Here is a 13,178-nt window from a genome sequence, read left to right as displayed (position 1 = left end):
AATATTCAAATAAAGAATAAAATAAAAGGTACAGCTGTGGCTGATAACCCTTAAATGTGAAAACTGAGCTAAAGAAGAAACATTTTTTCAAGGAAGTTTTTTAATGATATGCAAGTTAGTATGCTTTTATTTTACCTGTAACTTCCATTAAGTAGGTCTTAAAACTACCATAATCCTGGGAAAGAAATTGCTGTGCTTTGTAAGCCCTTCCAGGTTTTATCATTTACCTTATATTGAGGGCGGATAAACAGGGAAGGATTTCTTTTCACTTAGGGAACCTGACCAGAAGTTAAAATATTTAGCACAGCTTTATTTTTTACTTGTTTAACATGATCTTGGCCAGAGATATTTAAAACTTCTTTATTTACCTGAATGTTTTAATGTTATTTAGATGCTGTGGTAGATGTTACTTTTGCAAAGTTCACTGATCTGAAAATTATGTTTACGGCTGTCAGTATATTCGGCCTTAAAAATAGAAGGAGTCTGGTAAAGCTACAGTCAACTACTGGGGAATGTCTTCAACAAAACATGGAAGGGCTCAAATTCTCTAACATTCCATCATTAATTAAGATTAGGGATCAAAAGTGTCAAAATCTTGGGCTTCCCTGGTGGTGCAGTGGTTGAGAGTCCGCCTGCCGATGCAGGGGACACGGGTTTGTGCCCCGGTCCGGGAAGATCCCACATGCCGCGGAGCGGCTGGGCACGTGAGCCATGGCCGCTGAGCCTGCGTGTCCGGAACCTGTGCTCCGCAACGGGAGAGGCCACAACAGTGAGAAGCCCGCGTACCGCAAAAAAAAAAAGAAAAAAGTGTCAAAATCTCTTTCTTTCTTTAAGGTTATAGGTCCCTAATAAAACTCCTTAGGTATCAGCAAACTTAAATTCACTAAAGTTGTTGATTTAGAAACATTCAAATACTGCAATGAATTCATTTCATTAAAAAAAAGATTACCGGGCTTCCCTGGTGGCGCAGTGGTTGAGAGTCCACCTGCCGATGCAGGGGACATGAGTTCGTGCCCCAGTCCGGGAAAATAAAAAAAAAAAAAAAAAAGATTACCAAATGTAAAATAGATAGCTAGTGGGAAGCAGCCGCACAGCACAGAGAGATCAGCTCGGTGCTTTGTGTCCACCTAGAGGAGTGGGAGGGAGACCCAAGAGGGAGGGGATATGGGGATACATGTATATGTATAGCTGATTCCCTTTGTTATACAGCAGAAACTAACATACCATTGTAAAGCAATTATACTCTAATAAAGATGTTAAAAAAAAAGATTAAATTTAGTAAGCAAATTCATATGCTCTGACATAATTATTCAGATTGAAACACATCATCCTTTAGTAGTTCTAATTCTTCCAAACCCATTCATGTAAAAGGTATAGCCAGAAAACTGATGCCAAGAAAAAAAATACCTATTTCACTTCAATTACTTATGTTGGTATTTCTCTATGGATGAGGCATTGATGAGGGCCTCTCCATTCATTACTGATGCTTTACCTTACCTCTAATCAATGAAGTTACAGATTACAGGCGCTTTTAAATGAAACTACAGACCAGGAAAGCTATCACTATGGTTGCGTTATTTAAACTCTGAAATATACAGTGAAGTCATAAAGGGCAGTAAGGCAAGCAATGCATGCCCGCCCAGGGGCGGCAGCTTTCAAAGAGAATGACAATCTGATTACAACATAAAAATCTTAACCAACAAAGATACACGTAGGCACATGCCTATCTTTAGAGCGTATTTACCCAGATATCTGATCGTTATTACTGTAACAGAGACAGTGTAAGTAGCAAGAGAATATTACTGGAAAAGTAATACTACTTCTACTGCTGTGAGAAATCTTAATTTCAAAACCTCATATTTAAAAAAAAAAAAAAATTCTTGGTAAAACCTGAGTGATAGAGTTAGGTATACACGTCAGGTTTTCCTATTTACCTCTAAGGATTCCTTCAAGTCTACACCAGAAACTGCATCTTCCTCTTCATCATCAGTCAACTGGTCCTGGGAACAGTAGTGAGTGCTGTAAGCAGAATGCTCTTCTATTGCTTCCAGCCAGTCCTGAAATAATACAAGGAGTTAAATCAAAGTAAAACACATTTTTACTCAAAACAGATATTATTACAACAATCTGGGAAGAATAAAATGTACATGGAGAAAAAAAATATTACGGCCTCAAAAAAACGAAACAAAAAATTCCCAACAACAAAATAATGATGCAGGTCTCTTGTCCATGACACGTCTGGATAAAAAATTTTCCCAATACTTTAAAAAAATACCATCTATAAGTTTACATATTCATTCATATTAATACTGAAACACATTATAAAAACTAAACAATGGGTGGAGAATCTTGCACTTAGAATTATAAGTTCTCAACACTGTTGAATAAGTTACTGTATAAGATGCATCCAGAAACAATTTACCAACTTGCCATAAGCACAAGACACTCAGACCATTTTAAGAGAGCCAACAATTACTCTGATGCTTTAACTTTTACTATGTTTTTAAAAAATTAGTGGGACTTCCCTGGTGGTCCAGTGGGTAAGACTCCCCACTCCCAACGCAGGGGGCACAGGTTGGATCCCGGGTCAGGGAACTAGATCCCGCATGCATGCAGCAACTAAGAAGTCTGTGTGCCACAACTAAGAAGTCTGCATGCTGCATCTAAAGATCCCGCATGCCGCAAAGAAGACCCGATGCAGCCAAAATAAATAGATAAATAATAAATATCTTAAAAAATTAGTGATTTCACAGAAAGATGGAATGTTTGCCCTAAAAGTATCTATCTTACTTCTACCTCATTTCTTGCAGCATTTTTCAGGGTCAATTCTTACCCTTTTATTAAATTTTGGGACAGTCACATTTTGTATTGTTTAGGGTTCTCTGCAAGGCCAAAGTTAACCGCTCTGGAAAATAGATCCTTTTAACCCCTTACATAATTTATAAAAAACAAGATAAGTCTACGAATATTGCTTTGATCTAAAGGGATATGGAGTCTCCATTAAATAACTACACAATGAATTTCCGTCACATCGATCCCAATTTCTTGCTTGCTGGTATTGTTCAGTTTACCACAAAGAAAGGCTGAGTCTACACTGTAATAAATCAGAACACCTGGGCTGGAGCCAGGTTCTGTTACTTGCAAGCTGCATGAGCTTGAGAGGTCACTTCAATCTTAGTCTTCAGTTTTCCTCACCTATAAATTCAGGGGTGGACTAAATAATCATTTAGGCTTTTTTCCAAAACTAATAAGGGCCTCTTACATTCACAGAAGCAAAATTTTTAAAAAAAGAACAGAAAATACCTGCAGGTACATGTTGATAAGGAATTAATTCCTAAGCCAAATTTCAAAAGTTTCATATAATCACTCCCGTTAAAAAGGTACAATCAACAAGATGTTAGATGTTAATATTGAGCCTACCTTACATTCTTCATGTTCTTAAATGTTAAGTTTTATGAAAGATAAATGAAACCATAAAATTACCTCTCTTGTCTGTTGAAGGCTATTCTTAGGAACCCTGAAGCCATGAACAGTGTCATCGAAGCATTTAATAAAGAAGAGGCAGCTATCAGTGGGTTTTACCTTGGATATAAAGAAGTCAGTAAGACAACATCATTCATGCCCATAAAACAAAACCCTAAAATTACCTATACATAAAATTAACAATATTAACGTGATAATACCCGAGTGAACATTTAAAATACTGAGAAAAATTGATACATTGGGAGTATCAAATGCACTGTAGCTTATCTACATCAAATCTGGCTTTCATATTCTTAATCACAGTAAATACTAATATATAGTCCACTAGGTATGTAGTTTTCCTTTTATCCTATTAAATATAACACTTGGGCTTGGGCTATAAAGTCCTTTAAATACAAGAACTCCAATTTCTTATTCATGCCACTCTCCTGAAACTTTTGTTTGAGCTGAGTACAGAAAATGTTTGAACTGAGTGTAAAAGCATGAGGAGTAGAAAAGGAAGAGCTGGAGTGTGAACAAGAGCTGGCCGACTCGATGGGAGAGCAAGTTGCCTTGGAGGAAAGGAAACGAGGAGCTTTGCGAGCAAGCTCCCACCCCCAAGATTGTTCACCTGGAACTAGTACAGTCCCCGAGGGTGACACGACAGCAGCAAGGGCAAACCTGGACAACAGTCTGTCTTTGGAAATTAAAAAAGCAGAGCTGGGCAGCCATAAATACTAAAGAGAGTAGGGGAGTCACCCAATGGAAAGAGACAGAGATGGGAATCCCAAACTCTGTCTTTTCACATCTCTTACTGATGCACAAAATAGATTCCAAGCAGTCACTGAAATACAGACCAGAGCTGCCATCCAAGAAACAGAGTTTACAGTACAAACCCAGCCAAGAAAATGACCTAAAACAACGGAAATCACATTTAATGGAGAAAAATAAAGAATCCAGGGTCTCCAGAACTTAACATTAAGGATACAATCCAAAATTACTTGACATACGAAGTAAAAAAGTGGACCACATTCTCAAAAGAAATCTAATTAAAAGGCAAAAAATGTCAGAATGGTTAATAGGAACCCAAATATATACTATCTACAAGAGACAGAAGATAAATATAAAGATACAGCTAGGTTGAAAGTAACTAGATAGAAAAAGAGATACTATGCAAACAGTAACCATAAGAAAGCCTGAGTGGTTATATTAATATCAAGCAAAACAGATTTCAAAACAAAATGCATTATTACAGGAGATAAAGAGGACCACCACATAATGCTAAAAGGGTTAATTAATCAGGAAGACAACAATCATAAATATGTATGTGATCAGTAACAGAGTGAGAAATACATAATTCTACAAGTATAGTTGGAGATTTAAACACCCTTCTCTCAGCAACTGATACAATTAGAAAAAAAAAAAAGGCAGCAAAGACACAGAAGATCTGAACAACACTATCAACCATGACTGAATGTTTATAGGACATGACCCCCAACAATAGCAAAATACACATTATTTTCCAGTGCATTCTCTAGGATAATCCATATGTAGTCATCAAGCAAGTCTCAATAAATTTGACAAGACGGAAATCATATCGAAAATGTTCAGTGACCAAAATGGAATTACATTATAAATCAAAAGCACAGTAATTAGGAAAACCCCAATTATTTGGAAATTTAACAACACACTTCTAAACATTTACTGGTTCAAAGAAGAAACCATAATAGGAATTAGAAAATATTTTGAACTGAATGATAGTTTGAATAATCTAAGCTTCAACCTTAAGAAACTATAAAAGAGCAAAGCAAGCCCAACACATGGAGAAATTATTTTAAATGAATTAAAAAATCAATGAAATAGCAAAAACAAGATAAATATTTCAATGAAATCAAGAACTGGTTCTTCGAAAGGATCAATAAAACTGATAAAGTGCTAGATAGACTGATCTAGAAAAAAAAGGAAAACACAAATTACCAATATAAAAAGACCATAGAACACTACCTACCACACAGACATTAAAAACACAATACGGGAATATTACTAACCCTAAGTTTTATAACCCAGAAGAAAATGGACAACTTTCTTGAAAGGCAAAAATTACAAACACCAACCGAAAAAGAAACAGAAAATGTGAATAGCCCTATAGCAACGGAAGAAATTAAATTTGTAACTACAATCCTCCCCCACCCCTGCACTAAAACCTCCTGGCCCATGTGACTTCACAGGTGAATTCTATCAAGCATTTAAGGCAGCAGTAACCTAATCCTATACAAACTCTCCTAGAAAACTGAAAAGGAACATTTTCCAATTCATTATATGAAACCAGACAAAATATCAAAGAAGAAATATAAACCAATATCCAGCATGAACAAAAAAGCAAAAATTCTTAACAAAATATTAACGAACAATATATTAAAATGGTAATTTATCATAACCAACTGGGATTTGTCCCAGCAATAAGATTGACTTTAACACCCTAAAGTCTACCAATACAACTAATCATATTAATAGAATGAGTAAAACCATATGATCATTTCAATAACATGGAAAATAACATTTAATAAAATTCAACAGATTTTCATAATAAGGGATCTCAGTAAACTAGGAAAGGAAAAGAACTTACTCAACCAGATTAAGGGCTTCATATGTTCAAGCCCTAATCCCCAATGAAACTACGTTTGGAGACAGGGCTTTTATAAGAGGTAATTAAGGTAAAATGAGATCATATCAGTGGAACTCTAATCCAGTATGACTGCTGTCCTTACAAGGAGAGGAAGAGAAAGCAGGGATGCCTGCACACAGAGAAAAAGTCATGTGAGGACAAAGCAAGGAGGCCGCCACCTGCAAGCCAAGGAGAAAGGCCTCAGGAGAAACCGATGCCTCAGTGTCAGAGCTAAAACTATAAAACTCTTGTAAGAAAACTTGGGAAGAAAGCTTCATGGCATTGGACTTGGCAGTGGTTTCCTGGATGTGATACAACAGCGCAAGTGACAAAAGAAAAAACATAAACTGGACTATATAAAAAATTAAAACTTCTATGCATCAATGGACATTATCAGCAGAGTGAAAAGACAACCCATGAAACTGCAGACAATATGTACAAATCACGTTATCTGATAAGGGATTAATATCCAGCATATACAAAGAACTCCTACAACTCAACACCAACAAGAAAAAAAAACTGATTAAAAAATGGGCAAGAGATTTAAACAGCCATTTCTCCAAAAACAACATACAAATGGTCAATAAGTACATGAAAATGGTCAACATTACCAGTCATCAGGGAAATGGAAATCAAACCACAATTAGATACTACCTCATACCTATTACAATGGCAAACAAACAAACAAAACCCACAGGAAAAAACAGTGTTGTGGTGAGGATGTGGAGAAATTGGAGCACTATTGGTATGAATGTAAACTGGCGCAGATGTTATGGAAAACAGTATGGAAGTTCCTTAAAAAATTAAAAATAGAACTACCATATGACCACCAATTCCACGTCTCGGTATATATATCCAGAAGAAATGAAAGCAGGATCTTGGTGAGACATTTTCACTCCCATGTTTACAGCAGCATTATTGACAGTGACCAGAAGGCGGAAGCAACTCAAAACATCCACTGATAGAGGAATGGATACAGAAAATGTGGTCTATGCATAACAGTGGAATATTATTCAGCCTTAAAAAAAGAAATCCTGTCACATGTTATAACATGGATGAACCTTGAGGACATTATGCTAAGTGAAATAAGCCAGGCAAATACTGTACAATTCCACTCATGTGAGGTATCTAAAGTAGTCAAAAGCATAGACACAGAAAGTAGAATGGTGGTTGCCAGTGGGGTGAGGTACTGGAAATAGAGAGGCGCTATTCAATGAGTATCGACTTTCAGTTCTGCAAGATGAAAAAGTTCTAGAGACCTACTGTACAACAAAGTGAACAGAGTTAACGCTACTGAACTTAAAAATGGTTATGATGGTAAGTTTTACGTTATGTGTATTTTACCACAATTAAACAAAACTTATAGGTGCAAACACCTATATTAGAAAAGAAAAAAAGTCTCAAATCAATAACCTAAGCTTCTACCTTAAGAATCTAGAAAGTGAACAGAGCCTGCCTCATAGGAGTCACTGAATGCCTGTTACCTTGTATCAATATGGATTCATAAATGTAGCCTCTAAGTAGACACTTATACAAGAAGCAAAAGTTATAAAACAAGGTGAAGCATAACACAGCAGAAGCTATCAATTCTAAAGAAGTTAAAAATCGGGAAATTTTAAAAGGGTGAGGGAGCAACTTGTTTAATTTTTTGTTTTAAGATAGACAAACCTTAGTGTTAAATAAATGAATCAAAAGCTGGAACAGAAGAGAATGGCCGGGACTGCACCAACAGAAGAAACGAGAAGATTAGACGGCTAAGACTAGAGAGCGGTTCCCTGGCCCTCTGGTCTCATGCGAAGGGAGGAAGGGGAGTGAGGACACTAAGGGACCAGCATGTGTAAGGAGGCCTGAGGGCAGGGGCAGGTGACTGAGCCCGTGACGGCCCAAGGGCGACGCTGCTGGTCCTCTGGGAGTTCACACGGAAAGGCAGGGACTGTGGTCCAAAGAGAGGGTGCACTGCTGTGGCATGTTGACAACCCTAAAGAACTTGAAGCAGCAAGCAGAAAAGTACGTCTAGGCTCCAGTCTTAGGCTAATCTCAAAGGAGGAAAAATTCTTTCTCCTGGCTGGTAAAAGCAAAGCAGCCAGAAGTGAACATGGAGAACCTAAAAATCCCAATTTTGATATAGGCTTTAAATTTTACCACCAGAAAAATTTCCATTTTCCAGATTTACCCATGTACAAATACACACACACCTACACATATATATGTAGATACGTATATGCATACATTATGTGTGAATATATACACATACATACATATATACATACACATACAAAATGGTAAAAGTTCTGTATAAATGTTTTTGGAACATGCATCTCTTATTCCACAATACGTAGAGATTTTTTTTAACTTGATTATATTTTTTAAATGGAATTCCACAACTTTACTTGTTCTCAAATAAAAACATATACAGTCATCCCTCGGTATCTGTGGGGGAATTGGTTCCAGGACACCTGAAGGATACCAAAATCCATGGAAGCACGAAGTCCTTATATAAAATGGCATAGTATTTGCATACAATCTATGCACATCCTCCTGCTTACTTTAAATCATCTCTAGATTACTTATAATATCTAATACAATGTAAATGCCATGTAAATAGTTGCTGGTGCACGGCAAATTCAAATTTTGCTTTTTGGAACTTTCTGGAATTCCTTTTCCTATATAGTTTTGATCCACAGTTGGTTGAATTAGCAGATGCAGAACTTGCAGATACGGAGGGCCAACTCAACTGCACAAGTGCTTTCTACCCCAAGATTTTACAAGGCAGCTTATACCAATGATTTAGGGCAATCACTTGCAGGACTGATTTCACAGTTTAAGCAAAAGATGCATGTGTCATCCTACCGTGCATACTGCTTGAGTTAGATGTTTGCATCCCTGGCGATAAATATTATGGACTGCATCGGGCCTTCAAAATAAATATAAATTATCAAGGCAAAAGGAAAAGAGATTAGTGAAAATTTTTAATCATTCAAAATTTAGATGCTGAAATTCAACAAGTATTAGGATCATAATACTTACTGTTTCCTATACCATGAAAGGACTCCATGTTCTAACACTACCCAGAATAATCTCCAGCCAAAAAATCTTGAACTCTAAGGGAAAAACAACAAAGATTTTCCAAGTTGATACATCTAGATTCAAATACTTGACTGATAAAAAGTAATTAAGTTATGACAGTTCTATCTGAGCCTTTCAGCCGCACAGTACCACTGCACACTCAAAAATGAACAAACATGAACTGAGGAACTGGGTGCAGAAATGAAAACATACTACTACAGGGTGACAGGAACAGAAGAAATGCCATATTGGTAAGATCAAGGATGAACACAGTTTATAGTTCTGACAATACTGCACAAGGATATTTACAGGAAATATATCAGTTGTGAGCTTCAGAGACAGTTTCCTCAAAGGCCTGAGTTTCTAAATAAAGAGAATTATCCTAAATTTTATACAATATAAGCATACATGTACATAAATATATAGAAGGAGCAGCTGCAAATGCAGAAGAAACTATATGCTCCAAAATAATTCTAGAAAATAGCTTAATTCTAGAAAATTCTAGAAAATAACTTAATTCTAGAAAATAGCTGAACTCCAAAAAGCAAAGAAATTTTTAGAACCAGAAAGGTTTTATATGTGTGCTCTGTGACAATTCAAATATTAAATTCCTCCTGAGTCCTCCATGGATCAATGTTCATAACAAAGATGATACGGTAACTCTATGCTTAAGTAAGAAAAAAAAAAATTCCTCCACTCTTCTCTGTACAAACTTGGTCACCTACAAGTGTTAGACCAACAGTTAACTGCTACAATTGCTGGATGCCTAATAAAGTCCAGCAGTATAAAAATGGCTTACATGATAAGATCGAATGATTATTAAATCACATATACTTCAGAAAAGAATGAAAAAGAGTTTTAACAAGAGAGCACCTGAGAATCTTTTTTTTCCAGTTTTATAATTAAAAAACCATCCAACCTACCTTCCAGAGAGGGCCTTCGTATCGTTTCAATGCTTTGTAGATGACCTATCGGAAAAACATGTTTTCATTAAAAACGCATCTATGTATTTCAAGAATTCAAATTTTTTTTCTACATTATATAAATGTAATCCATTACCACGTACATACCTTATTACCAACAAGAACGTGTTTCATTTCAGCACCCTGGGCAAGATCAAGAGGTTTCTGATCTGTGCAAAATACAAGGAAAAAAGCCATCAAGAGCTTAATTCTACACTAAAATTGATGCTTGTATTGTAGCACATAATATTCTTTCATTATTCCATCAACTACACCCCAAATCACCGACCTGAAGCTGCCATCTCAATTCTTTACAGCATCCTTTTCAGTAACTATTAAGCCAGCAAATCAAACTAAACTTTGAACACTCTGTACAGGTTTTGTGATCTTTCAAGCTTTCGTGCCTTAAGTCACTGTATCAGTTTCCTATGGCTGTTGTAACAAAACAACATACTTACTGCTTTAAAACAATACAAATTATTCTCTTACAGTTCGGGAGGTCAGAAATCTACAGTCAGTTTCACTGGGCTAATAATCAAGGTGTTGGCAGGGCTGCCTTCCTCTGGAGGCTCTTGAGGAGAACCTGTTCCCTTGCCTTTTCCAGAGGTCCCCTACATCCCCTTGATTCGTGGTCCCTCCCTCCATCTTCAAAGTGCATCATTCCAACCTCTGCTTCCATGCCCACATTTTTCTCCCTCAATATTCTGATCCTCCTGCCTCCTCCCCCAAAAGGAATGACCCTTGTGATTACACTGGGCCCACCTAGAGAATTCAAGATTATCTCGGTATCTCAAGATACTTAACTAATCACATCACTGGGGGAGTATTATTCAGCCACCACAGCTGCTCTTCAACTACCTCACTGGAGAACAGGTAGCAGAGACAACTCACAGAGTAACGGTGTGATGGTCCACAATTGAGGACAAAAGGAAAAAGTGGTAACTGAGAATGAAACCAGCAAGATATCATGGTAACTTTCTCAAGCCTACACATGCAAGCACTCTACGTTTTTCCAAACAACAAAAATGCAATTTGTTTGTAAGTTATTTACCGAAGTGAGTTCTGAAGTGAGCAGAACACTATATGAAGGATGCAAACTAAAAGAATAATCGTCTCATAACCTCAAAGAGCTTCTAATTACTAGAGAAACAAAAGCTACACATAAAAATTTAAAACAAAAAACCCAGCCCTTTCATGATAACATATCAGACTGGCACTCTGGAACTCTATTTATGCAGTAAGGTGATAACATTCTATCAAATAACCTTTTTATAAATACCTGGTAAGTGTTGGACAATTTCTTGTAAAACTATCTCCTAATGAGAGTCTATTATGTGCCAATTAATATTTTAGGTACTGGGGATTCATCAGTGAACATGACTGAAAAAATTAGGTGGGGGGAGGTGTAGAAAAAGGGAAAGACACAACTTAATAAAAAAAGGATACAGCAAATAAACCATGGTATGCCAACATTTTTAAGGGAATGTTCTGAGAGAATGACTGGAATACCACTTTAGATTGGAGACTGGGGGACTGATTGAGGAAAGCCTCTCTCTGAGGGAGGGATGTTTAAGCTGAAAGGAAGGATCCAGCCTTGTGAGAATACAGGGGAAGGGAACTGCAAGCAGAGGGAACAGCTGATGCAAAGGTCCTGAGGTAGCAACAATTAGGTAGGCAAGAGAGAAAGGCAAAGGAAGAAAGAAGGCACATCATACAAGGCCTCTGTGGGTCAGACCTTTGTGAACCAGTACAAGGAGTTTGGGTTTTATTCTAAATACGATGGAAAGCCACTGAAAGGTTTTAGGTTAAAGAGTAGCCTGACCTGACTTACGTTTCAAACTCCGTCGAAGTGTTAAAAGAACTTAATCAGAACATCTGGGGAAATGTGAACTTTGGCTGTTTGATGATTTTGAGAAATTAAAAAATTATTAATAGGATAATGCCATTGTGGTTATTTCTTCTTTTTTTTTGCGGTACGCGGGCCTCTCACCATTGCAGCCTCTCGCGCTGCGAAGCACAGGCTCCGGACGCGCAGGCTCAGCAGCCATGGCCCACGGGCCCAGCCGCTCCACGGCATGTGGGATCTTCCCGGACCGGGGCACGAGCCCGTGTCCCCTGCATCGGCAGGCAGACTCTCAACCACTGCGCCACCAGGGAAGCCCGTGGCTATTTCTTTAAATAGCTCTACTGAGAGAGAATTCACACACCACACAATTTACTCATGTAAAGTGTACAATTCAGTGGTTTTTGGAATATTCACAGAGTTGTGCAACTATCACATGGTTATGGTGTTTTTCTTAAAAGGAGACCTTATACAAATGTACTTAAATATTTATAGCCAAAATAAGATGACATCGGGGGAGTGGCCATCACTGACAATTCCTGAAAGAGGGTGAGGAGTACATCAATTATACTATTCTATTTAGTAAGCTTTGATAATTTTAGTAATAAAAAGTAAAAAAAAAAGATCACTGCAGCTACTGTATGGAAAAACCCTGTAAATGTGGGCAAGAGAAAAGAAGGGATACAAGTTACAAAGCAATAGCAAAGGACCAGGTGAAAGATACTGGTGATATACAAACAGCTCATGCAGCTCAATATCAAAAAACAAACAACCCAATCAAAAAATGGGAAGAAGACCTAAACAGACATTTCTCCAAAGAAGACATACAGATGGCTAAGAGGCACATGAAAAGATGCTCAACATCACTAATTACTAGAGAAATACAAATCAAAACTACAGTGAGGTATTATCTCACACCAGTCAGAGTAGCCATAACCAAATAATCTACAAACAATAAATGCTGGAGAGGGTGTGGAGAAAAGGAAACCCTCCTACACTGTTGGTGGGAATGTAAATTGGTAGAGCCACTATGGAGAACAGTATGGAGGTTCCTTAAAAAACTAAAAAGAGGGCTTCCCTGGTGGCACAGTGGTTGAGAGTCCACCTGCCGATGCAGAGGACATGGGTTCGTGCCCCGGTCCGGGAGGATCCCACATGCCGCGGAGCGGCTGGGGGCGGG

The 13,178-nt window shown here is 37.5% G+C and overlaps 1 protein-coding gene across 5 annotated transcripts in view; it reads right to left on the bottom strand.

The window, feature by feature from the left end:
• OSBPL1A (oxysterol binding protein like 1A) overlaps positions 1 to 13,178 on the bottom strand; it is a 216,257-nt gene that overhangs the window by 145,167 nt on the left and 57,912 nt on the right. For all 5 annotated transcript variants that reach the window (XM_024757869.1, XM_024757867.1, XM_024757870.1 and 2 more), the window contains 6 exons: positions 10,264 to 10,325; positions 10,117 to 10,161; positions 9,155 to 9,228; positions 8,978 to 9,041; positions 3,484 to 3,582; positions 1,935 to 2,057 (listed from right to left, as the gene is read on the bottom strand). In XM_024757869.1, coding sequence (XP_024613637.1) covers positions 1,935 to 2,057; positions 3,484 to 3,582; positions 8,978 to 9,041; positions 9,155 to 9,228; positions 10,117 to 10,161; positions 10,264 to 10,325 — 467 coding nt within the window. The remainder of the gene's footprint in view (positions 1 to 1,934; positions 2,058 to 3,483; positions 3,583 to 8,977; positions 9,042 to 9,154; positions 9,229 to 10,116; positions 10,162 to 10,263; positions 10,326 to 13,178) is intronic.

Source organism: Neophocaena asiaeorientalis, unplaced genomic scaffold, assembly GCF_003031525.2.
Source record: "Neophocaena asiaeorientalis asiaeorientalis breed wild unplaced genomic scaffold, Neophocaena_asiaeorientalis_V1.1 scaffold142, whole genome shotgun sequence".
Classification (NCBI taxonomy): Eukaryota; Metazoa; Chordata; class Mammalia; order Artiodactyla; family Phocoenidae; genus Neophocaena; species Neophocaena asiaeorientalis.
This window is presented reverse-complemented; position numbering and strand designations above follow the sequence as displayed.